At 41.2% G+C, this 27,706-nt stretch overlaps 1 protein-coding gene across 4 annotated transcripts in view; it reads right to left on the reverse strand.

The window, feature by feature from the left end:
• The window catches only part of acss2 (acyl-CoA synthetase short chain family member 2), a 223,175-nt gene that overhangs the window by 171,027 nt on the left and 24,442 nt on the right, over nucleotides 1-27,706 (reverse strand). For 2 of the 4 annotated variants that reach the window (XR_015036131.1, XM_085780865.1), the window contains exons 3-10: nucleotides 19,341-19,432; nucleotides 18,927-19,030; nucleotides 18,767-18,839; nucleotides 15,766-15,841; nucleotides 14,454-14,562; nucleotides 13,767-13,814; nucleotides 9,853-9,990; nucleotides 395-565 (exon numbers count right to left, since the gene is read on the reverse strand). Coding sequence is in view for 3 of the 4 variants with exons in the window: in XM_085780865.1 (XP_085636991.1) it covers nucleotides 395-565; nucleotides 9,853-9,990; nucleotides 13,767-13,814; nucleotides 14,454-14,562; nucleotides 15,766-15,841; nucleotides 18,767-18,839; nucleotides 18,927-19,030; nucleotides 19,341-19,432 (811 nt within the window). In the remaining variant the exon portion in view is untranslated. The remainder of the gene's footprint in view (nucleotides 1-394; nucleotides 566-9,852; nucleotides 9,991-13,766; nucleotides 13,815-14,453; nucleotides 14,563-15,765; nucleotides 15,842-18,766; nucleotides 18,840-18,926; nucleotides 19,031-19,340; nucleotides 19,433-27,706) is intronic. The other 2 variants (XM_085780867.1, XM_085780868.1) reach the window with 2 other exon arrangements.

Consider the following 27,706-nt stretch of genomic DNA (forward strand, 5'->3'; position numbering starts at 1 on the left):
ACTAATGCTATTGGCACAGAGATCATTTCATGCTGACGTTGCCAACATAACAAGATCCGTCAATATTTATGAAACAATTATTTCTATACTATACCTTTTTTTCAGGAAAATTAATACTTCTATTCTGCACCCCTCTAAACGTTCTGTCGATGTATTATTTTTGAAAAATTAATTGTTTTGATGAAAAAGTTGTAGCTATGACCTTTAATGTCCCAAACAACCTCAAACATCAAATCCTTTTACAGGTTCCGTTTCATTCCAACATCATATTCAAACTCTTCCATCGGGCTTCATGTTGCTGAGAAGCTCATGGGTCGGTCACGTTTAGAGCGTAACGACCATCAGCCAAATTTGGTTTGAGTTTGTAAGCAGGAAGTTGGCCGATGGCACTCACCAGAACGCTGGTGGCCCCATTGGCCAGAGGGCCGTACGTGATGTAGGAGTGTCCTGTGATCCAGCCGATGTCCGCTGTGCACCAGTAGATGTCGTCGGGCTGGTAGTCAAACACCAGTTTGAAGGTGGTGGCAGTGTAGAGCATGTAGCCGCTGACCGTGTGTAGGACTCCCTGCAGAGAGGGTGTTTATGAAAACAGGTCTGATGATTAAAAATGGGATTTAAAAAGCAAAAGACAAGGTTATTTTCAAAATAAGATGTTGCAATGGAAAAAAAAAAAGAAAAAGAAAAAACCCTCCTGATGAGAAGATTACCTCTCCGGACTGATAAACTGATGTTGGTTGGGGGGGGGCGCTGTTGAGCTGGCCATGGAGTAGGACGTGTTTGTTTGAGCTCCCGTCGAACTTCTTTTTTATTTTAAGTTAATAAGCGCGCAGTAGATTAAGTAAGTCTACATTTGAGTGAATGGCGACGAATCTGAAAAAATGTCAATATACTGGAGCAGCGAACACAAGGCCCAACACCGCCTGGAGCTACACTGCTACTAGCACCGCGGCAAGATCATCTCCACCACAGCTACGGTCAGCTAACGTTAAACCAGAGATGGACGCCAAGTCCCTGAAGTCGGAGATTCTTCTCTCGCTGAAAACTGAAATTTCGGCGGTGATAAAATCAGAAATGAAAAACGCACTTGCCGACGACTTCGACTTCCTTAAAAATGAGCTACAGGCATTAAAAGCAGAAGTTAAAAATAACACGGCGGCGATTCACTCGGAGATCGACCAAGTGAAAACCACAGTCCGAGACATGGAGACCGGATTGTCAGCATGGTCAGAGGAGGTGGTGACTTTGCAGACCATGGTGAACACCCTGAAGACGGAGGTGGCGGAGCTCCGAGACAAATGCGAGGACATGGAGGGAAGAGCGCGGCGGTGTAACATCAGAATACTGGGGGTGCCTGAAACGCCTGGATCAAGCTCCACGACATCGGTCTCAAAGCTGCTACGAGAGGCGCTGCAGCTGGACAAGGATGTGCTCATTGATCGCTCACACAGAAGTCTGGCTCCAAGAAAACCCGGCGGGAAACCACGAGCGATAGTAGCCAAACTTCACTATTTCCAGGACTGTGTTGAGGTACTGAACCGGGCGCGCACCCGTGCTCCACTTCGGTACAACGGAGAGTCAGTTGCTATCTTCCCGGATTATACTACAAGAGTCGCCAAAGCCAGAGCTGCGTTCACCGCGGTCAGAAAGCTGCTCCACAACCGCCAGAACGTCCGGTTTGGCATACTGTTCCCAGCCTGTCTCCGTGTCACACACAACGGGGAAGAAAAGGAATTCACCGATGCAGAAAAAGCGATGACCTACGTGAGGAACCACATCATCCCCGCCGAGGAGCATGAGTGAGACTGTTTTCGTGTTTTCAGCTATTCTGACAATACTTTATCTGTTTTCATCCGTGGAAAGGCAGCTAAACTGGCTGCACCCAGTGGACTAATGTCACTGTTGTTAGACTGTTACAGTTTCACCAGCTTCTGCTGTCAATGTTCAAAGTGGAAAACAAATGTAAAATGACTGGACCCTTCTCTCTCTCCTTTCTTTGTCAATGCTGATTACCTTTATTCATAGGCTTACTGTAGCCTAATAGTTCTTTGTTTTTGTTTTTCTTACAACCTAAAGGTTGCCTTATAGTGAAATGATTTGTCTGATTGAATATATTTCTGTTGATTACAAAATTTTATTTTTTTTAATTTTATATGATGGCTAATCCACAGTGTTTAATTTTAACACCTTTAAACTATTTATTCCATAAGAGATGTGGGGTTTAAATTTATTTTTATATTTCCTTTCTCTTACTTGAACACATAGCAGATGTTGTAATACTACAATAACAATGCGCTGAATTGGTTTTCATGAAGCGTTCGATGGGAGCCTGAACAGCTGGCTCTATAGAGTTCCCCAACACAAACACATACAGTATGTGTGGATTTGTTCTTGAGGGGTACCATGTTCGCCTTGTTTCTCTAGGCACTAGGTGGGGTGGGGGAGGGTGGGATTATACCAGACTTGTTTATTTCTTGGATTTATTTTATGTATGTCTTTCTTCTTTTCTATTTGCTCAGCCAGATGTAAATTTCAAGTGCACTAATATCTTACTCAGTAGGTTATGACTGATCCTAATTCTACTAGAGGGCTGGATGGACTCTCATCAGTGAACTTTGTGAGTTGGAACGTGAAGTCACTTAACCATCCAATTAAGAGAAAAAAGGTATTTATACACTTAAAACAACTTAAGACCGATATTGCGTTTCTTCAGGAGACGCATTTGCGCACAACGGACCTGTTTCGAATAAAAAGAGGATGGTCAGGACAAGTTTATCATTCTAATTTCCACACAAAGACTAGGGGGGCAGCCATCCTCATTGATAAAAATATACCATTTACAATGGCTAATGTCGATTCTGATTCTGCAGGGCACTACATTATTGTGACAGGGCAACTTTTTTCATTTCCGGTCATCCTGGCCAATATTTATGCACCAAACTGGGACAATCCAGAATTTTTTTCAATTTTTTTTTCTCGTCTACCAAACATGACATCACACCATCTTATCCTTGGTGGCGATATAAATTGTGTACTTTCCCCTACCTTAGATCTCAGTTCCTCCAAAAAGACGTCCTTGTCTAAATCAGCACACACAATCCAGCTTTTTCTTAAAACATATGGTGTAGTGGATGTATGGCGATTTCGTAATCCCACTGCTAGAGCATACTCCTTTTTCTCCCCAGTGCATAAGAGCTATTCTCGCATAGATACTTTTTTCCTGGATAAAAGACTTCTATCTTCTGTAACTAAGTGTGATTATGATGCCATAGTCATTTCAGATCATGGTCCGCTAACCACGAAAATCAGAATTCCTAACACACAAAATAGTTACCGCCCTTGGAGACTCAATCCTCTTCTCTTATCAGAAGAGCCTTTTACCAACTTTATTTCATCTGAAATACAATTTTTTCTTGACACTAATCAAACACCAGGAATGTCATATTCAACTATATGGGAATCTTTAAAAGCTTATCTAAGAGGCCAAATCATTTCTTATTGCGCAAATAAGAAGAAAACAAATACAGTGCGCCTTAAAGAACTAACAGATCAAATCCTGGAACTAGATATGTTATATAGCCATCAACCATCTCCTGACATAGTGAAAAAACGTCTGTCTTTGCAGACCGAATTTGATATCCTATCAATGCAACAGGCAGAATATCTCCTCTCCAAATCTAGACACGGATGCTATGAACATGGGGAAAAAATTGGACGTATTCTCGCACATCAGTTACGACAAAGAACTGCCAATCAAACTATACCTGCAATCAATGATGAACAAGGTTCAAAGTGTACAGATAGCCTGAAAATTAACTCCTGTTTTCAAAATTTCTATCAAGTATTATACACATCAGAATGTCAAACTGCACCCTCAGTGTTGGAGGATTTTTTAAGATCCCTACATGTTCCATCCGTAGACCCAAACATAGCTGATTCATTGGAGAAAGACTTCTCGGCCCTGGAAATAATATCTGCAATCAGATCTATGCAAAGCAGCAAGTCCCCAGGGCCGGACGGATATCTGACAGATTTCTTCAAAAAATTCTCAGACCAACTTGCCCCTTTACTAATGTCAGTTTTTGAAGAATCACTTTCACTTAAAGCAGAAGTAAGTGATATATTTGTGTTAATATAAGTCTTAAATAGTTATATCTTCCGACAGCAATCACTTACATAGAGTGTTTGGACTGAAACACGGGTCTGTCAGTCACTCTGCTCTGCTCTGAGCCGAAGAGAAAACATTTATCGTATCCTACAGTTTTTATCCAATGAGGAGAGAGAACGGCATGCAGGGCTGTGTGTGCAGCCAAGGAACGCCGTGAATGTGGTGACGTAGGGACGAGGACTGTTATGGTGCGTTCAAGGAAACTCGTATTTTTCCGACCGTGAAGTGGTACCAGTTCGATCTGGTACGAGTTCACCGGTCGGAAGTTACGAGTGGCCGTTATAGTGACTTTCACCGATAAAACAGGTCGGAAAAACACGAGTGGGTTGCCTGGAACGCTACAAAGTCGTAAGTTGTGACTTGAAGCTGTAATTTACGATTTCAAAAGCCTGCCTGGAACGCAGCATTAGCGAAAACGACCGGACCACTTACTTCTGCTTTAAGACCTTACCTCTGACCATGTGCCAAGCAGTAATCTCTGTAATTCTCAAAAAAGGAAAAACCCTCTAGAGTGCAATTCATTCCGCCCAATTTCTCTCCTTAACACTGATGCAAACATCCTTGCCAAGGTTCTGGCACGCCGACTAGAAGGGGTTCTTCCTTCCATTATATCACCTGACCAAACAGGCTTTATTAAGAACCGTTACTCTTTTTTCAATGTCAGACGCCTTTTTAACATCCTTTATAGCCCCTCTCCATCTGGTGTGCCAGAGGTCGTCCTCTCACTTGATGCTGAAAAGGCGTTCGAACGGGTGGAGTGGGGCTATCTTTTCAGCACACTAGAGAGGTTTGGATTTGGCAATAAATTCATATCATGGATCAGACTTTTATATACTTCTCCAATGGCTGCTGTTCGTACTAATAATAATTTGTCCCCTTTCTTCGAGCTTAAACGTGGTACAAGACAGGGATGCCCCATGTCACCGCTTCTTTTTGCGGTTGCAATGGAACCACTAGCTTTAGCTCTGAGGCAAAATACTGATATCAGAGGAATTCACCGAGCAGGGGAGGAGCACAAAGTCTCGCTTTACGCGGACAACATGCTACTATATATATCACAACCCCTTTTGAGTCTTCCTAAGCTAATGCAGGGTTTCCGCTACATGTAATTGATCGTGGCGCACCGCCACGGCAAAATAAAAGCCGCCACACCTTCAGAATGATGATTTTTTTTTTTTTTTTTAATGTTAAAACAATGTAAAGCAGGTTTTCCACTAGGGGTTGCACAGACTAGTCCCCTGCTCCACAATGACGTTTTGAGCTTGATGTCGACTAGTCGCTGATTATGTAACAGTAGGCTACAGGAGTAGCGGCTTGAAACAACAGCTGAGTGCGCTGAATGAAAAAAATACGAGCGCCGTCAAGCTGGATAGACGGATCGTACCAGACAGGAAGTCGGGCACAGAAAAGGCGAGAGAATCCGGTCAATTTTCAAAATAAAATAAATGATGATTAAGTTTGCTTGTCCGTCTATAAATATTTGTCAGTTGCGTCTGCACACAAGACACATCCATAGGCTACATACAGCGCTAGAGACAGACCTGTGTGTGTGGAAAACCGAGTAGCCTACAGACAGGTCGATGTTTGACCGGCGTGGAGAGAGAGAGCAGGAGAAACTGCCGCTTCCGCGGGCTGTGTGTCCGGGCTGCCGGCAATTAACTCATTGAGTGCCGCGCTCCTTTCCAAAGTTTTAGTCAAGTGTACCGGCAAATTAGACCATATTTGACTTTTTATTTTAGAGCCATAGTGTATTCTATATTATTGCCACCAACACATACTGTGGCTCATTTGAAAGGTTTAACTTTATCCTTCAAATGGCCACAAACCGTTTGTTTCTACGTGCCTCCGTTCCTGAGAAAAGTCAAGCTAAACATGGCTGGGTTTCACCAAAATCCCTCCTTTTTTTCTAGAAAAGGAGATAGAGCGTCTTTTCTGAAAGGTGCTCTGTTTGTGCCTGTCGCTCTTCTCACACTCGCATTTCTGGATCAAAGGGCTCGTATAAGATAAATATACACAACAATTGTTGTTCTATTCACAAAACCACCATCGGGGGCGGGGGGGGCGCCACTAAACAACAATAACACAGACGCACCGTGCCGTGTCACAGCCTCTCGCCGCGGAACGTGAGGCTCTGCCGGCCACAGCGGCTCGCGAACACCGGTCCCGCCGGTGGTCGTGGTCCTTCTGTGGTACGGGTCGGTGGTGCCGGTCTGCTTTGACCCAGAGACCATCAGATTTTACCGCGGGAGGACTTTGGGGAGGACATGGTGTTGCTCCAGATGAAGACCGGGCGGGACTGTCGGCTGAGAGCTTCCTGGTTCTGCTCCCAGCTGCTGCAGCCTCGCGGGTGAGAGCAGAGCAGCTGCTGCATCCACATGCAGAACTCCGTTTGCAGAAGCTGAGTTATGATAAAAACTTCCAGATCATGAGCTGTCATGTGACTTTGATCGTCATCTATTTCAGTTCTCCTCGTTGTAGAGTCCCCAAATTTACATATAATGTGTATTAAAGTGTCTATTTTCATAATTTAAAAAAAAAGCAAAAAACGAAAAATTTCGTTTTTGGCACTCAACGCATGGGAACGAAAAACGAGAAATTACGTGGTTGGCACTCAATGAGTTAAAAAAAAAAAAAAAAACTCCGCTCATATCGACAGCTTTACGTCGCGCACAACAACAACAGCAGCAACCAACCAGGAAAAACAAAAACTGTGAGTGAAACTGTGAGCGAGCAGGACTGTGATGGTGACGAGGCCTGTGTGTCGTTTTCCTCCCTAATTGTTTAATGAACAGTAGCTGCAGTATTTTCTTTTGCACCTGTATATGTTACAAAAAAACAAACTGATTTACAGTTTGTTGTTTATAAAGCTGCTGTACTGTGGACAAATTTCTGTGCGTTAGCTGTCAGTCAGTGAATACAGATTGTTGCAGAGCATTTCCCTCCTCCTGGGATTTTAGTTATGATGGGAAAAATATGAATGATGTCATCAGCGACGATCCGGTCTCGCGCGCAACCCCCCCCCCCGTCGATCAGACCACCCTCGCCGCCACTCTTTAAAAAAATCCTGGAGGAAACACTGTAATGGTCTTACTAAAAGAATTTGGTAAACTATCCGGCTACAGGGTCAATGTTCAAAAAAGTGAGCTGATGCCTGTTGGCACTAGTAATGATGAGACATCCTTAAATTCACTCCCCTTTAAATTAGCCCCAAAAAATTCAAATACCTCGGCATATGGATTACAGATAAACATAAAGATCTTTATGCTGCTAACTATCAGCCCCTGTTATCAAACTTAAATCAGGATATCGAACGATGGGATCCCCTGCCTCTCTCTCTGAGTGGAAGAATTAATACAGTAAAAATGAATATACTCCCCAAGTTTTTATATATATATATTTCAGTGCCTTCCCATCTTTTTAACTAAATCTTTTTTTACAAAGTTAAATAATCAGATATCAAGTTTCATTTGGAACAAAAAACCGCCCCGGATAAAAAGAAGTGTACTTCAGAGACCTCGCTCAATGGGAGGAATGGCACTCCCTAATTTCTTGTATTACTATTGGGCAGTTAACATTTGAGTACTGTTATATTGGATGGATAACGATAATGATAACACTGACACTGAATGGCTAAATCTGGAGGGGGCATCTGTAAATTCCACTTATTTAAAAGCCTTACTGTGTTCTAGGTTGCCATTTACACAGCCCATTTCTAACTTTACCTCCAACCCTGTTGTTTTGCACTCAATCAAGATTTGGAACCAATTCAGAAGATCCTTTGCACTTACAGATCTTTCTCAGGCTGCCCCAATTACACTGAATCATATGTTTGTCCCATCATTAATAGATGGGGTCTTTGATATGTGGTCCAGAAGAGGTATGATATCACTGTCTGATCTGTATATTGACGGCAGCTTTGCCTCCTTTGAACAGTTGGTACAAAAATATCACATTCCCAAATCACATTTTTATCGATATCTGCAACTTCGGAATTTTGTATTCTCAAACTTTATATGTTCTCCCTTACGTCCTCCAACTGGCCTGTTGGATTCAATTTTTGATTGTAAACTAGTCAGAAAACGAACTATTAGCACAATATACGAAATACTATATTCTCATAACTTGATGCCTTTGGACCTCCTCAAAAATAAATGGGAGACAGATTTAAATGAGCAAATCACAGACGACACTTGGCACAAAATAATACAGGGAATTTTTTCATCTCCCATCTGTCTTAGACATGCTGTCATTCAGTTTAAAATTGTACATCGTCTGCACTGGTCTAAAGTAAAACTCTCTAAGATCAATGCTGATATAGACCCCACTTGTGATAGATGCGGGCGAGATCCAGCCACTCTCCTACACATGTTCTGGACATGTCCAAAGCTTTGCGCTTTCTGGCAGCCCATCTTTGAGACCTTTTCTAAGATCTTTGTGAAAAGGCTTGCACTGTCTCCATTCATCGCACTTTTTGGTGTAACTCAGATAGACTCCCATCTAGAGAAGTGGGAAAGAATAATGGTGGCTTTCTGCTCTCTCCTAGCTAGAAGACTGATATTATTGAAATGGAAAGACCCAGCACCTCCAACATACAGTCATTGGGTTAGGGAAATCATGTACCATATCAAGTTGGAGAAGATCAGATACACAATCAGGGGGTCTACTAGAAAATTTTATAACATATGGCAGCCTTTCTTAATGTTTTTTGAAGATATGGAGGCAGACAATATAGTACTGTAAACCTCTGTTGTTGTCCTCAGTCATCTTTATTATTGTATTTCTTTTTTGTTGTTATTGTTGTTTGTTGTTTGTTTTTGTTATCTGGCTATATGAGTTCTGTATATTGAACTATGTATTTCATACTGTGAACTCTGTATGTCTGGTATTTGTGGGGGATGGATGGGATTTACGTTTTGTTTGTTTTTTCTCCGTGTGTTCTGTTGAACCTATGTTAAATTGTAAACTATAACTTGTAAAACTAAATAAAAAATACCTTGATCAAAAAAAAACTGATGTTGGTTGTGTCAAAAAAAAAAAAGAAACATGTAATTTGACATAAGGAGAATATGAAAGGCCAGAGTGTCTCCATAGCAACACAACGGTTATGATGCCAACAGTACACAATAATGTTTTAACACATTGTTGACAATAATCTTTATCAAAAACAGATTGAAGCTCCTGAGATTTGGATATTGACTATAATTTGGGATTTTGATTACATTGCATTAAATTGTGCAGCCCCATCGTGATGTGCAGAATATCTTTGATCAGTGGTTCAGCCACCAGTTCACATTTTTAAAATTTTACTACAAACTTCAGATGGATCAGTGGATTGGCAACCGAACTGTCAAGATGAACAATTGAGAAAAAGCAATGATTTTTTTTTAAAGTATATTTTTTGGCTTTTTCATGCCTTTATTAGATAGGACAGTTCAGAGTGTGACAGGAAAATGGGAGGCAGAGGGGGGGAATGACACGCAGGATAGGGCCGTCCGACTATAGCCTCTACACATGGGGCAGGTGCTCTACCAACTGAGCCAAACACCGCCCCCGAGAAAAAGCAATGATGTGTAACAAATGTCACTGAAAGCAAAGCATATCCTTGAAAAAGCTACTTTCTGTGTGTGTGTGTGTGTGTGTGTGTGTGTGTGTGTGTGTGTGTGTGTGTGTGTGTGTGTTCACTCCACCTTGGGTTTGCCGGTGGAGCCGCTTGTGTAGAGGATGAAGATTGGATCCTCAGACTCGCACCACTCTGGGTCACACTCGTCCGAAGCCTCTCGTACCAGACTGTGCCAGCACAAGTCCACCTCGGAGTTCCATGGGACCTTATGGGGGAGGGGGGGAACAAACACACACAAACACACAGAGGACAAGAATAAACACACAGATGTACACAGAGAACAGATCAGATTCATCTATAAAAATCTCCAACAATCAGGTGTGCAGCTTTCTCAATAATGACTGACTAACAATCTAAAAAAAAAAGACCAAACAAAAAAGTGGGTGAGAGAAAGTTAGTTGAACAAACAACATGCCTTGTGAATTAATTGACCAGAGAAAGCAACAAAGAGCTAGCCTGGCTCTCGCCAGACCCTTGTAGTTCCGCAAAGCTACGCCAGAGGCGCTACGCTCAGCTTCGCACAAGGGTCTGGACTCGAGGCCAATGCAAACTTCTTCCCCGGAGCAAAAAATAATGAACCAATCAGGATCGCCGGGCGGGACTTTCTGAGGTGTGACATAGCGCTGAAGCGACTGTTTGAGTCAAACAACAATGGCGGCTCGCAGTGAGTGGCTGAAGTAGCACGTTATTCAAGATAACGGACAAGTGGTTTATCCAATCACATACAAGATTTTTTTACAAGGCCCCGCCTTCTGAAATGAATCGCCTATGGAGCAGTCCCAGACCCTTGTGCGGAGCTCAGCGTAGCTTTGCGGAACTACAAGGGTCTGGCGAGAGCCAGGCTAACAAAGAGCTGGAGGAGAAGTTACAACCCTGAGTTCTGTTGTAACTGTTGTGATTCAATCAGAGCTGGGTCACTTCAATCTCATCTGAAGTTTGACAACAACACAAAAACATGAAGTCAAACAAATCTGTAGAGTTGGCAAAAAAGGCAATATTTATCTTTGTAAAATTAATCGTAAGATTCCGGATAGTATCATATACAGACAGTAACCCATGACTAAGAATCTGTCAAACTTTAACTAAAAATCAGGAATCTTTCTTTGCTGTGGTCAGCAGCTTCCTGCTCTCTTTAATTCTCCTTGACATGAGTCCAGAACGCGATCCCTTTAACAAAAGACGAGTCATTACAAGCAGCCAACTGTAGACACTTTTCTGCCAATCAGACATAGGCTGAGAGGGGGGACAGCTCAAATCCAGATGTGAACATCTGTACTGACTCCTCCAGGACTCCAAAGGGGCATCTGCAAACTACTACAAACTACTACAAAATGAACTGAAGGATACAAAAACATACAAAATGTTATGTCTTTGCCTTTGTTATTATGGGTTATTTAGAGTAGCTATATGACCAATTGTAACCATTTTAACAGGCATAAAGCAAAAAGGTTTGAATACTTTCTAAAGCTGCCATATGCAGACAGATTTTAGAGGAAGACAAACAAGAGACAGAACAGCCATTAAATAAGTCGCACAGTCTTTCCAATTACTGAGAGTGGTCCAGTTTGCCTACGTTTGTGCTCGTGCGCCAAGAACAATCAATTAGCTTGTCAGAGAAAAGCAGTAGGTGAGCTTCTTTCAAAGAGTGAAGTGACCCAGGGCTGATGTCCTCTCAGCATCTTTCACACAGACATCTGTTTTAATTCTGCCCTGGTGGTTAAAGAGGAACTCATACAGATGTGACCAGCTGTACCCACAGAGTACAGTGTTTCCAATCCTGCATGTCCATTTTTCTAACCAACTGAGCAGATTTAAGCTTCTGTGGTTTTTTTCATAAGTCTGAGCTGATTCAAATCTTTATGAGCTGAAATTGAAGTGCACAAGAGGAGGAGAAAACGACACGATCTGAAACTGTTACGTGGAGTACTGTTAAGTAAAGCAGAAAGACTGAAGACTTCTGCACCAAGAAGAGGTAGTTTCAACCTGGTAAGATTTCAAAACATATGAAGTGACACTCAGAAGAAAAAAAAATGGTGGTGAAACTCTTCATCATGTGCAAAGAAGTTCACCAAGAAAGAATCAGGGTCCGTTTGTGATGTCACAACGTAGCAGACTCCGCCCTCAGCCATGTCCCAAGCCCCGCCCAGCCTTGCAGGATTTGGTTTCCCCTGAAATATGTTTTTATTTTTATTGGATCACTCAAAAAACACTCAGCCAAATCAAAAGAAAACAGTACAGAGTCTTCTCTCTTTTGATTGGCTGACATCAACCTGTTGTCACTGGAGCTCCTGAGAGAAGCTGAGGGGAGGTTTGGAAAACTACACTGAGATGGTTTTTGCATCTTAAAACCACTAACATATCTTCTTATCTACATATAAAATAAAACACACAAGCGTTTTATTTTATGTGACTTGTTATTGTTTCTCATGGTTGTACAGAAAGTGAGAAGTATTTCCTGTAATGGACAAATACAGTTCAATCTAAATCTAAACCATGGATCTTTGCTCATATGAGTGCACATGCTCTCAAATTATCAATTCATACACATACTGTAGATCAATATATATATATATATATATATATATATATATATATATATACATATACATACACATACATACATATATATAATTAGTGATGAAAACATATACATGTATGATATTTTCATCACTTTTGATGAAAATATCATATATCCGTATATATATATATATATATATATATATATATATATATATATATATATATATATATATATATATATATATATATATATATATATATATATATATATATATATATATATATATATATATATATATATATATATATATATATATATATATCCATTATATATATATATATATATATATATATATATATATATATATATATATATATATATATATACACATTTATATATACATATATACACACACACACGTATATGAATATGATATTTTCATCACTTTTTGGGAGCAGGTCAACACATCTGGGAGGATGTTATCTACACACTAATATGGACGCACACTATATCAACACTAGACTATCAAATAGACCCACACAGCCTGGTGCAGAATTAAAATGAAACAGTATATAATAAAAACAGTCCACAGTGAGTGTAAGGGGTAAATGATTTCATCACTTACACCAGAATTTTCCTAAACCTTTGAGAATGAAGCTAATTAGCAGAGAAAATAACAAAAGTCTGAGCTGGGACCTTCAGAGAGAATTTTTTTCAACCACAGGACCAGAGCCCTGATTCTTTCTTTCTTCTTTGTGGATGTGTCAGTGAAAGAGAGAAGTGTTACAGCTGTAAGGTTAGCCAGAAAAAGTCAACTTCACAAACTTCAGAGGCAGCAGGTCAGTTTTGGGCTGAGTGCAAATTCTACTCGGCCCAGAACGTGCAGCCAAAGGTGCAAGAGAGTGAGCAACAAAGCAGAGAGAGTTTTCACAACGGATATGAGAAGAGAAAACAGCGTTAACGCAACTCCACACTCACACAGAATTTACATTTTATTCCCATGAATTCAGACACTCCAGAAAACCTCTGAGAGCACGACAAACACTTTCCTACACCCAGTGATGTCTTTGAAATTTGAGCGAAGATCTGTAGAGAATCTAAAATGTAATATCTCAAACGTCAGCAGTGACTCTCATAGAAAACATGTTAACCACTACCACAGCAAGATCTTCTGTTTCTAAATTAAGGAAAATCAGTCTTCATGTTCATGGACGTCATCTGAAGCGTCAGTCATCACAGGAATAAAAAGACCACTGTTGCTTGGTAAAAACAATAAATCTGCAATACACTGTAAAATTCATCAACCTCAGTTTGGGTTCATAGTCATTTGTACAGTGTTCACAGCAGTAAAATGTAAATTCTGCTCGTGGGTGAAATCCCCCCTTTAACAAAAAAGAAAAAAAAGGCAAAACAGTGATGTTATGGGGGGGTTTAGTGGAGGGAGGAGGGAATGAAAATACCTGTGGAACAGGGCGGGTTTTCTTTACTCTCCCTGTCTGTTTCTCCTGCTGGACCAGAGGGAAGAGAGGAGGAGGAGGAGGGAGGAGAGGTTAAGGAGGGAGAGGGGTTAATTTCAACTGAAGAACACAAAATAAAAAAATTTAAAAAGGAAGATTTAAAAAAAAAAAAGGTTCACAATGTCAAATCAAGCTGAGTGGAGTTTTAGGAGCTTTTCAGGTTTATGTTAAAAAGAAGGTAGATTGTAGGAGGCCAGTTTCACACACATAGATCAACAGCTGAGGAAGAGTCAGAAGGAATCTCAGCCTGAACTCAGCTACCTCAGAACCAGCACATATAATTATCAAAGGGATATTTAAGTCCTAGTCTAAACATCCCATCAAAAGGCCAAAACAAACTGTGTGACTGTGGATCTCAAAACTCCTCCGAAACACTTAAGTGGGTGTCATTTAACTGACCCCTTCATGTTTCCCTTGATAAATACGCCGGAAGCAGCAGTACGATGTTGTCTGAGGGAGAATGTCAACTGAAAACAACTTATAAAATGAGTGGCTATGACCATGGGACTGTGATGGATGACTGATTAAAACAATGTTTTAACCGCGGCCTACAGCCACGTCACCCTCCCCCTCCCCCAGATCTGACCTGGGGTCTGGCTTTAAAATCCGGGTGTGTGCTTTGCCTTTTACCTGCAGATCAGGACAGGGCCGCTTGGCAGGAGGAGACTGAGAGCCAACAGTCTCTCCTGCCTCTTTAGTCAAGTGCTTCAGCATTATGCACTTCTCCACTGGGAAGCCCCTGCACGCGCACACACACACACACACGCGCACACAGACACACACACACACACGGTGGCCATCACAGTCTGAAATGCTCAACTCAGGAACCACTGGACGAGTGACAACATTTTTAGTTCATGAGAAAATCACCTTGGTTTCTTTATTACATCATTTGCATTTTTACCAAATAATGTTTAAAGGGATAGTTCAACACTTTGGCAAATTGGCCCATTGCCATAATCCCTATAGTCCTTGGAGTTGGTTCGTTACCTTTAATTGTCAGTGCAAGCAATTTTTAGAACGGCGGAGCAGAGCCGTGAGCTGCTCAGAGCTACGCTACGGAGGTTCATGTGATTTCTTGGTTTCCCTCATCAAACTCATCAAATACACAATCCAACAACTCCAAAACGCTCTGGTGGACAAGTTGTGACCTGCACATTCACCACACTATGAGATAGTTACCAGACAGAGTTGTTTTCAAGGCAAATTCATAAACCGCTGATGCGCGTTCCCGTCGGGGGCAGTTTTCGGCAAGTAGTCTCTGCATTGTCTCCTAACGTTCCGTTATTATCTCATAGTGTGGTGAATGTGCAGGTCACAACTTGTCCACCAGAGCGTTTTAGAGTTGTTGGATTGTGTATTTGATGAGTCTGATGAGGGAAACCAAGAAATTCCATTAGCCTCCGTAGCGTATCTCTGAGCAGCTCGCGGCTCTGCTCCGCCGTTCTTAAAATAGCTTGCACCGACAATTAAAGGTAGCAAACCTACTCCTAAGGAGTATATAGGGATTATGGCAATGGGCCAATTTGCCAAAATGTTGAACTATTCCTTTAAGGTGGGAGTGTCTATGCATCAGGATGAACCTATGCTTTCCTGAACTTTTTAATGGATTCTAACATCTGGCTCATGGTTAAAACTACAGCTAAACTAACAGTTTTTTTAATGATAAATGTATTACCAGGTTGTTAGTCACATGTTTGGTGTTCATACATCTCCCTGCCCGTTTCATTTGTCTTCTTCCCAGGTTGATATCACAGTTAAAGGTTGGGGGGACGTGGCTGTGGTGTGTTTGGGCTGGATGTTTTGTAATGTGATGTGTCGACGTTGGTCCTCATCAAGGTAAAGCACACATGTCTGTGTGTAGGATCCTGCATTTCTGCTGCTCTTGCTTGTGTACCAGAACCGTATGTGTAGTTTGAGTGTATGTGTGTACACGGCTTACTTGTCTCTGCATTTCTGCAGTGCCTCGTCAGCTAAGAGCTTCAGGTTGATCAGCTTATCCCCTCGATAGAAACCATCTGAACAAGTGGGAGATGAAAACAGAGATGAACAGGGAGACGGAGAGGGAAAGTCAACAAGCTGAATTCATACTGCAGGTGTAGGCAACAGAAACACACCAACTCGTTCATTCAGGCTAGAAGCAGGTGGGACTCGCACAGGCTTAAAATGACCCTGTCCTTTAACAACACGTGTCCTTACAGACCCTTCCAGCTAGATGATGTCTCTGTCTCTTTTAGCTCTATGTTTGGTCTCCACCAGCTGCTCTCTGACTGTGTCTACACTGGTTGGTGCTGAGCTTTACAGATGTTTGTCAAACAACAGCTGCATATGACAGCAGCGCCAGTGAATCAGAGCAGTTGTGGTTCAGGCAGCTACGAGCTGCGGGTTCATCACTTGAGTTCATTTTCTCATTTGTGTGAAATGTCACAGATAAAATAAATAATAAAACAAACTTTTACAAATCTAAGTAAGGAAATTGTTTTACCATTATATTAAGCTTTGGTGAGATCTCATCTTGAATTTGCAAGCTGTCAGTGTCTGGTGTCCTTATGAAGCAAAATATATTGAAAAAATTGAAGTGGTTCAGAGAAGAGTTACCAAATGAATCCCAGGTCTGAATGTGATGTCATACGCAGAAAGATTAAGGCACTAATACTGTATATACGATTCCACAGTGGAGCCTGTTGTTAGCTTCTGGGATAATAGGTATGAACTAAGCGGGAACTCCTTAAAACTCTGACCAAAAATGTGTCGTTCTGACAAAAGAAGAACATTTTTTACACTTAGGCTGTAGGAGTATGGAATGAGCTTCCAGAGGATAGTGCAGGCCCCGTCAGTGAACTCTTTTAAAAATAGACCAGATCATTTCTGATCAAATAAGGACTTTTTAGATAATTATAAAGCAAGGTTATGATTTTGCAGACTTGGATGTTTTATTGTTCTCACTTCAAGCAGTGCGACAACACAGTTTCCCTACCTACAGCAGTAAAAGTGAATGAGACCCAGCAGAGACTTTCTGTTTCCCTGTCCATGTTCTAATTGTTTTTTTAACAAGGTAATAAAAATCTACAAGTACACTGCCTGTTGGGATAAAAACGCCCTGAGCTAAAAGCTCTATGATCCGCTTACAGGACTTCTATGAATGAGAAAAAGTGTGTGTGTGTGTGTGTGTGTGTGTGTGTGTGTGTGTGTGTATGTGGGTGGGCTCCAACCACAGGCCATTAACCCAGTGGATTAACAGGTGTATATCCCCAGACTCTAATACAGATAATAGGACTTTGATTACTAGTCACAACTCAGCACCTCATCTCTGCCTGCAGCTCCCTCACTCGCTCGTTTCACCGGAGCTGTGTCTCCTGGCAGCCAGCGCTTCTGCCGAGGTGCCGTTAAGCAAGACATCCTCACTCACTGCCCCCACCCCACCTCACTGCTTTCATGGGTTACATAGGAATTCCTCACATATTCCTGTTTTTCCCAGTGTAGCCACTGCACTCTGTACATGTATTCATTTTTTTCCCCACATCTTACTGTAAATATTTTATATTAGGCATCAGCACTGTTCATTTATGATGACTATTATCTAGGGGTGTCAACAATAATCGATTCGGCGATGCATTGCAATGCGGGACATGCACGATTCAGCATCGATGCGGCAACGTGCCATAATCGATTATGTCACTGTTTATTTTCTGGCCTCAAATAAAGTTGTGAAGTTTCAATTACCTCCGGGGGCATTTCCGGAGCAACGACATGCGCAGCCTCCAGCCTGTAGCTACATGCTAAGCAGCAGCACCAGCAGTAGCAGTGTTGCCGCTGGCTTTCTTTTTCCTTTTTTTATTTTTCACCCGCGGTCGGGTTAAGAATTAATTAATTAACGCTCATGAGTCCGGCCGTGTTGGGTCCGAGATTCAACAAGCCGGTCGGATTTTTCCGTTATTACAGGCAGTATGCCCGTTTATCACCAATAAACACAGTAGAGGAGGGGGAGTGACTGAGCTCAGGCTGGGGGGTCTCTGATGCAGAGAGAGAGAGAGAGAGAGAGAGAGAGAGAGAGAGAGACCCGTGCCGTGTAAAAACAACAACAACAAAAAGTGTCACGACTTCCTGTATCTGGCCCTTCAAAATAAAAGCCCCATAGTCTTTCATATAGTTCAGTCATATTGATTTTGAGTTAATATTGACAAGACACGGCTCCAAAGCTTTGTTTGTTTTTTCCTGCGACCAATCGACCAAAATTTGGTCGGCTAATTTTTGGGGGCAGCCCTAGAAGTGATTTATGTTTTCTTTTTCAGGTTTGAAAATCCCATATCCAATACCTGTACCATTCAATTTTATTTTATTTAATGACATTTATGTCAAAGATACAGGAGAGTGATAATACATAGCAGCAAATAAAATCTGTTGTTCAATATTTCATGACTGATGAAAAATTTGCCGTGTTGTGTGCAGTAGAATTTTGATGCATTGCAATGCATCGCAATGCATCGTAGAATCGAATTGAATCGTTACCTGCTGAATCGTAATCGAATCGAATCGTGGGGGCAGTGCCAATGCACACCCCTACTATTATCATGTATCATTAAATTATCATTTATTTTAACCTAATATTATTCCATCTCTTTTACCAGTTTTATTTTTATTTCACATCAAAGCTTTTAACATGTTTTTTAGTTCATTTCCATGTTGTCAAACACTTGCCACCTTTCTTTTATGTAAGGAGCTATGCAAAATACATAAAAAATATTTAGTTTGCAGAGTTCTCTTGGTTAATATGATTGCTACAATATTTATTTTCCAAATGCTATTACAGAAATTGTGCCTGGATCATAAACACAAAATTTTGGTGCACTTACCAAACCAACGTACAGTAAATACGGTTTATCATTAATTTGTAAATCATTTTAAAGCTGTGAGTAGATTTCTTGTCTGAACCTGTAACTGACCTGCTGTGATGAGCAGCGAACACTGGGAGTCCATGATCCTCTCACACAGAGACTCTGCAGAGAAGCCTGCGAACTGGAAACAGCAGCAGCGACAGTGTTAAACATGGTCGTGTCTCCAACACACACGCTTCCTTCGATGTGCTACACGTTCCTCACTCACCACTATGGAGTGGACGGCTCCGATGCGGACGCAGGCCAACATGGCCACCACCAGCTCAACCACCATGGGCATGTAGATGGACACACGGTCACCCTTCTTCACGCCTACGGACGGGTTCAGACAGGGGAGAGGACAGACGGACAATAAATAAATGAATAAATATACTTTTTTTAAATTATTATTATTAATTTAGCACAAACAATATCATATAAAAAAACAACATGAACAATCAACATGACTGGGATGTGCAAAGGGGAGGTATGAAACCCCAAAAGGGCTTAAGGGTTACAGTTTAAAAACAATAACATAGGAAATAATTAAACAATAATGAAAAATAAGTATAAATCGCGGTAAATAAATCGCGGTGCTTCCATTCAATGGCACCAGTGTCTGCATCAGGTTGTCTCAACCTACCCTGAGTCTTCAGGACGTTGGCAAACTGGCAGACCTTCTTCAGCAGCTCTCTGTAGGTCACCGTCAGCTCATCACCAGGCTCATTGCCTTCCCTGAAGTAAACAACACATACACAAACAGGAATGAACAAACCACATCACACACTCAGAGCCACTCCTGGTTTCTTAACATTTGACAATCAAAACAAAATCAAAACAGAGCAGAAAATAATCTACTAGATCAGTTATGGTCAAACTAAGGTCCATTATGAGGTCGGTTGGGCTGAAACTGAATGTTCTCTTTTACTTTGAGGTAATGACTTGAACATGTAATTTATATTATATTATGTATTTATATATCCGATACTGGCCCGACCTATGCGTCAAATTTTGAAACTCATTGTGGCCCAAGAGCCAAAAGTTTGCCTGCCCCTGATCTAGATGTACAGTATCTAACAAAAGTGAGTATACACCCCTTACATTTCAAGTCAAGTTAAGTCAATTTTTTTTCTAGAGCACATTTAAAAACAACAACAGGTGTTGACCAAAGTGGTTTACATACAAGATAAATTTAACCAAAGACAGGACAGACGCAAAGAGACATTAAAAACAACAAGTGAGTGGGAATGATGGGATGGGAAGTTCTCATGAGACTGAATTAAAAGCCAAAGACAAGAGATATGTTTTTAGCTGACTTTTAAAGATTATGGAGGGCGAAGATCTGATTGTTTGTGGGAGACTATTCCATTGTTTGGTTTATTCCATTGTTTCAGTAACCGTTTTATTATACACTGCCCGTCCCAAAAAAAAGTCACACTAATATTTCGTTGGGCTGCCTGTAGCTTTGATTACTGCACACATTTGCTGTGGCATCATCAATAAGCTTCTGCAATGTCACAACATGTATTTCCGTCCAGAGTTGCATTCATTTTTCAAAGGTTCTCAATAGCCGTGTTTCCACTGCAGGAACTTCGGGGTAATTTTACGGGGCCAGCCCCGTTGGTGCGTGTTTCCACTGCAGGAACCTCCCCCACAGGGCCATTTACAGGAACTTTTACAGGGGCCAACGGAGTACCTACTCCAGGGTAGGTACTCCGTTCGGCCCTGAAAAGCTCCTGGGTGGGGCTCGAGGTTAACCCGGCGCTGATTGGCTAAAGCTACCAGAAAGCACCAAAACAACCGGCATTTTTAAAAGGGGGAGCAGAAGGGGAGCATTAGCCTAGCAGACACCGCTGTAAACAACAAGAAAACAGCAGGAAGACCTACACAAATGGACCGACGATGAGGTGCAGGCATTGATTGCAGTCTACAGCACCGAGGAGATTCAGAGGGGGTTTGAGTCATTGCGGCGAAATGAAAATATCAGCGCACCTCGACACACTGGGGATCCATCACGCCACAAAACAATGCCGTGAAAAGTTTAAAAAAAAAAAAAAAAAAAACTCAAGCAGGATTACAATCAACCGCCATGTGCAGAAACACACAAACCAGAAACGCGGCTACCGCCTCAGCTCCTTCCACCCGTCTTCGTTGTTGTTATGATTTTTGTGCATGTGCTTGTGACCTGCCTGGGTGACGTCACGGTCGAAACTGTCGCACAGCGGTTAAGCGGCGATCGAAACTCATGACGTCGCCGCGGGGTGACCGGGGTCCTACTCTGCAGTGGAAACACGGCCACTGAGAGGGCCGAGTGAGAGGACGGTTCCTGTAGAAGTTCCTACCCCCTCCCTTTACCAGGAACTCCTGCAGTGGAAACACGGCTAATGGGGTGAAGGTCTGGACTCTGTGGTCACATTGGACCACATTTCTTCCTTGAAGATGATGGTTCCCCACTCTCCTTCCAGTTTTTAATAATGCATTAGACAGTTCTTAAAGCAATTTTAGTCTCAGTAATCTCCTTAGATGTTTCATTTGCTTGATGCCAATAATTTGACCCTTCTCAAACAGATTAATATCTACTCCACAACCACAGGATGTGTCTTCTGACATGGTTGTTTAAGAAATGAGACTGCATCAGTTAGTGTTCAATAAGTGGTTGCCAGCTGAATCATAATCATCCATGCAGTAATTATCCAATGGGAGGCTCTGACCTATTAGCTTAGTTAAATCCAAGTGGTGACTTTTTTTGGACGGGCAGTGTATCTTCTCAAGGCACAATACTATAGAAACGAAACGTGGATATACTTTAGAGTAGTCAGTGTTCAGCTTGTATAGCAGTATAGATTTCCTATCCACCAAAAATTATTCAACACATTGACCCATTGTTGTCTAAATGGCTGGCAACACAAAGTGAGTGCACCCCTCGCGATACCTGTACATGTCATTTAAACATGCAAAGCCACCTGTCCATGTGTTTGCCTGCTTGACTGGACCATACAAATGTGTCTATCACAGATTAGAGCTATTTAATTTAGTACTGAGTACATTATCTTTATCTTAAGTGTATAGTCAAATGACTACTATTCATTTACTGTACAGACAAGGTGTTCCAGAATCAAAAAGGCATTAAAGGAGTTAAAAAGGGGCCAGGCCAGCAGCCTAACACTGTATCCCAGGGCAACCAGCCCAGGCATGTTCAGCTGGGTCACTTGTGTCATACGGTCATATTAAAAAAGAAAAAAAAAACTCCACTCTCTTATTGCAGCCACCTTTTGATTAGTAAAACCGAAGCTCAGTTGTGAAACTCCACTCGTCTTAATTTCCCTTTTTTCACAACAGGCCATTGTACCAGCCGTGTCAGGAAGTGTGCGCTTGCAAAAGCATTGTATCACATCACACACGTACGTTTCATTTGTAGGAGTGAGACCTAAGTCCTTACATTAATAAGACTGTCCTGAGAGCAGACAGGGGAGTGAATGGGCTGAGACAGCTCTGCCTCTCCACATCATTAAACCCAGCCGTGGTCCTCAGCGAGCGTCGTCTCGCTCGTCTCTCAGCATCACAGCTCACAGTGAAAACACAACTGACAAACAGTGAGCGACAGGAGGGTTGAAGCTGAGTTCCCAATTCTGCACTGCAGACCAACAGTACATGAAGTCAGGCTGCAGCTGACTGGGAGTGTCAGCACTGTTTAAGTAGCTCAGGTCTTTTTATGAAAGTCTAACCAACACTGGATTAAGAGCATAATATAACAGCAGGTTAGGGATCGACCCATTTGTGTTTTTCAGGGCTGATACCGATACAGATTATTATTATTAATCTAGGAAACCAATAACCAATATTTAGAACCAATATCCATTTGCAGGAAAATTTAAATTTTGGAGTCAAAATTTAGAACACCACACCTGGGAGAAGACTGAATAGTGAATACAGTATACTGTTTGTTGTTTGTACTGTGAAAATCTGTGATGAAAAACCCTTAACTTTTTGTAGAGTAACACAGATCTTGGTTCAGTGGGCGGGACAATCAGTACGTTTACATGCACAGCTTTTGCGTCTAATCGGACTTCCGTCCTTGTCCCAGTTTACATAAATTTAAGTTTAGAAAGTTTAGAAAATCGAATAACTGACGGTGTTAGGTATGACGTTTCAGCGGGTTAATACGGCCCCCTGTCCTGTTGACTTTTCTGTCACAGAGTAAAAAGCTGAATATAAACAATGGGTCTGGGCTGGGTTCAGGCTGAGAATAGGATACAAATGACAGTCCACGGGCTTCCTTTTTCTCTCTGTCTCTGTCTCTCTCTCTATTTTTTTTGTTTATAAAACGCATCCTCTTGAGTGAAATGCACTGAATCTGCACTGACACCTTTTTTTTTTCTTTACTTGGCCGGGTTTGGGCGGCTTCTTTGCTCTACTGTAGTGGAGCATACACATGCATTGTCCAGTTTCAGTCTGATTAAGGCATATATCGCATTATCTGGGTGTCTTAATCGGAGTTGGAGAATTCTGATATTAGTTGGACTAACAGGTTTACATGCACTTCAGTTGTCCAGTTATAGTCGGATTAGGGCAATAATTAGGTTTTTTCAAGTGTCATGTGAACATACTGAGTGTGGTGACTTCAGGCAGAGAGATGCTGCATCAGAGCCAAAGGAGCGCGTTTTAAAATACATTTATTTTATCAATTATGTGTGGGGGGAAAATGGCTGATGCCAATTCTGTAAAAATATCAGCCATGCTAATAATCGGTTCTCCCCTACTACTAACAAAACTCAACTAATGCATTTCAACATGCAACATTAAAGACCGGGCAAAAACAAAAAAAGATCACTGATATAGAAAGGCTCTGAGTCACATACACTGGGTTAAAGGATTACAAAGCACTGCATGGTTGAGGTGACCTGACCTCTGACCTTTTGTTCTCTCTGTAATATTCAAAAATAACTGTAGTTTCTCATAAAGCCTTTCAAGCTGTAGTAATCTAACATTTGTGATAAAAGCATGTGTAATCTGCCAAATATATCAGTGAGATGTAATGTGTACAATAGGCAGGGTTTCCGCTACATGTAATTGATCGTGGCGCACCGCCACGGCAAAATAAAAGCCGCCACACCTTCAGAATGATGATTTTTTTTTTTTTTTTTTTTTTAAATGTTAAAACAATGTAAAGCAGGTTTTCCACTAGGGGTTGCACAGACTAGTCCCCTGCTCCACAATGACGTTTTGAGCTTGACGTCGACTAGTCGCTGATCATGTAACAGTAGGCTACAAGAGTAGGGGCTTGAAACAACAGCTGAGTGCGCTGAATGAAAAAAATACGAGCGCCGTCAAGCTGGATAGAACGAGATCGTACCAGACAGGAAGTCAGGCACAGAAAAGGCGAGAGAATCCGGTCAATTTTCAAAATAAAATAAATGATGATTAAGTTTGCTTGTCCGTCTATAAATATTTGTCAGTTGCGTCTGCACACAAGACACACCCATAGGCTACATACAGCGCTAGAGACAGACCTGTGTGTGTGGAAAACCGAGTAGCCTACAGACAGGTCGATGTTTGACCGGCGTGGAGAGAGAGAGCAGGAGAAAAGTGTGTCCGGGCTGCCGGCAATTAAAAAAAAAAAAAAAAAAACTCAGCTCATATCGACAGCTTTACGTCGCGCACAACAACAACAGCAGCAGCCAACCAGGAAAAACAAAAACTGTGAGTGAAACTGTGACTGAGCAGGACTGTGATGGTGACGAGGCCTGTGTGTCGTTTTCCTCCCTAATTGTTTAATGAACAGTAGCTACTGTATTTTCTTTTGCACCTTTATATGTTAAAAAAAAACAAACAGATTTACAGCTTGTTGTTTATAAAGCTGCTGTTCTGTGGACTAATTTCTGTGCGTGAGCTGTCAGTCAGTGAATACAGATTGTTGCAGAGCATTTCCCTCCTCCTGGGATTTTAGTTATGATGGGAAAAATATGAATGATGTCATCAGCGACTAGTCGACGATCCGGTCGCGCGCACCCCCCCCCCCCGTCGATCAGACCACCCTCGCCGCCACTCTTTAAAAAAATCCTGGAGGAAACACTGATAGGTAATAAGCCTAATACTGTAGCAGAGTAGCAGGTATGACGGAAAAAACAAGAAAGAATGGGGCTTTACTTGAGGAAGGCGATACTTGATATCACATGTCTGTGACACAGAGTGAGCTCCAAAAACCTGACGGGTGTGAGTGAAGCCGGTCAGGCCTTGAACTGCAGTTCTATGTTGTGGCTGCATCATGGGCGAAAGGCCCAGAACAAATTTCTCACTTTGTGAGAGACAATGAAGTTAATCTTGAATCTTGATCTTGAACAGGGTGAACAGACTTCTCTGTGACTCATACAACATTCACCTCAACGACAATGAGCAGTGAAACATGGAGTAAAACTACTGTCAGATGCAGAAACCTCCTCCTTCTCTCTTTCATTACTCAATCAGTGCGCCCTGTAGTTGATAAGCGCAATGATGAAATGGAATTACAGGAACACATTACACACACACACGGACACGCACACAGACAGGCCTTCTTGGCTTCCAGCACAAACCAAAACAAAAAAAAAACATAGAAATTAAGATTGCACAATGTGCGTTTCAGCAACAGTGGGAAGATTTTCTCTGCTTACCGTGGACATGAAGTGGTTAAATTCACAGCCAACACTGGTGTGTGTGTGTGTGTGTGTGTGTGTGTGTGTGTGTGCACTGTTGTTCCTATCTAAGAGGGGACATCGGCGTCGTTACACATTCACCAACAGGGGACCAAGCAGCCAACAGGGGACTTTTTTTAGGTCCCCTGTTGGACATGCTTTAAATCAACTTAAAATCATGTGAAAAACCTTCTGGTTAATTTTTTCAACTTTAGCCAAGAGGGGACCTGAGTGTGTGTGTGTGTGTAAAATACCATATTCAGCAGTGCCCCGGCAGGCTGGAGCAGGGATTTTAACGACTCATTCACACACGTCGTTTCTTACACTCCTCCATAGTGTGAACGACTTGCAGCCCCAGCAGCCTTTCAGACTGTAGAGAGGCTATCAAACAGGCTCCTTAGTGAACAAACCAGTACCTTGAAACATAATTTGTTATTCTTCGTAACAAAATATGAAGGTCCCAGTTTCATGGATGTCTTAAGTTTAAACTCAACACTGTATTAGGTATAATAGAAATTTTAAAATATTGAAAAAATTGATCACCCATGACAAAATTTGAGATAAAATGGTCATTTAGATAATTTCTGTTGAATTCTGATTAAACATTAAAAATAATTGACCTTGCTATTGTTGCTTGTCCAGTTTTTTTAAGCACAGGGTTTCAATTATACAATATACATGTGTTCTCAATCTGTATAGGAATTATTAGTTGACTTACATTGCAGAAAAAGGTCCACACTTGGTTTATATGGAATGACAGGGGTCCACTGTTGGTTGGTGCATAATGACACACGATCCCACTTAGTTAGCATGGAGTGACATACACACTCCATCATGTATGAATAAGAAAGAAATAAGCAAAAGTGATAGTTTTTAAGAGAAAACTTTCATCAAAACTTAAAACAAACATTTCTAATAAAGTAGCACCAATAATGTTGTAATTATTTTTTAAATGTAGGGTGTACTACTGCAACACACATTTCTACAGTCTATTCATTTTTTAATAGAGGGTTTTAGGATTTAGGGTAATCTTAATGTACTTGCATCATAAATCTGTATTCATAAGGATGTATTTTATTTACTGTTTTATATTACAGAAAACTCAATGGCAACCTATGATGATATATTATGTAGAAGTAAACCATCAAAGAGTAACTGATATTAAAGTATTGGCACGGCAATTTGTTATCTTTGGGGAAAATACAGAGGGTTTGGGAGATCATCAGTTTGTCAGAGATACAAGGGATAATTCATTGAGAGGATTAATCTCACAAAGTCCCTATGTTAAACTATTGCCAGACACATTTCTACAATCTATTAATTTTTCACTGTACTGGTGTTTTATACTACTTAACTGCATTGTTGTCACGGGAAAATACTTAAACTACTCACAGTTTGACATGGCCTGATGGCTCAGAGCCACAAAAAGTTACTTTTTGGCCACGTACATCTCATATAAATGAAGCCCTGTTGGGGCCACCTATGGTCAGACTTTTACTTTTTAAATGCATGTGATTTCAATTAATTTTAATGTATTTGCGTCATAAATCTGTATAGGAATTATTCGTTGATTTACGTTGTAGAAAAAGGTCCACACTTGGTTTATATGGAATGACAGGGGTCCACTGTTGGTTGGTGCATAATGATACAAGTTCCCACTTAGTTAGCATGGAGTGAAATACACACTCCATCATGTATGAATAAGAAAGAAATAAGCAAAAGTGATCATCCATAAGAGAAATTTTTCATCAAAACTTAACACAAACATTTCTAATAAAGTAGCACCAATAATGTTTTCATTATTTTTAAATGTAGGGTGTAGCCTACTACTGCAACACACATATCTACAGTCTATTAATTTTTCCCCTACAAGAGTTTTATACTCCTTGACTGCATTTTTGTTATAGGAAAAATATTTGAATTAAAACTCAGGGTTTTAAGTCATTTTAATGTACTTGCATCATGAATCTGTATTTATAAGGATGTATTTTATTTACTGTTTTACATTACAGAAAAAGGTCCACACTTGGTTTATATGGAATGACATGGGTCCACTGTTGGTTGGTGCGGAGTGACACACACACTCCAGCATGGGTGAATAAGCAGAAATGAGAGAAATTGCTAAGTTTTAAGATACATTTTAAATCTAAATTTAATACAAACATTTGTAACTATTAATACACATAACACACACACACAAACACATCAAACACACATATTTCAACTTAAGTAGCACTGGTAAAGTTGTAATTGTAGTTTTGTTTTTAAACATGGGGTTAGGGTTAGTTACTGTGAAAACTCAATGGCAACCTATCATGATACTTAAGGGAATATTTCA

Source organism: Trachurus japonicus, chromosome 7, assembly GCF_045865225.1.
Source record: "Trachurus japonicus isolate A0001 chromosome 7, Traja_1.0".
Taxonomy (NCBI): Eukaryota; Metazoa; Chordata; class Actinopteri; order Carangiformes; family Carangidae; genus Trachurus; species Trachurus japonicus.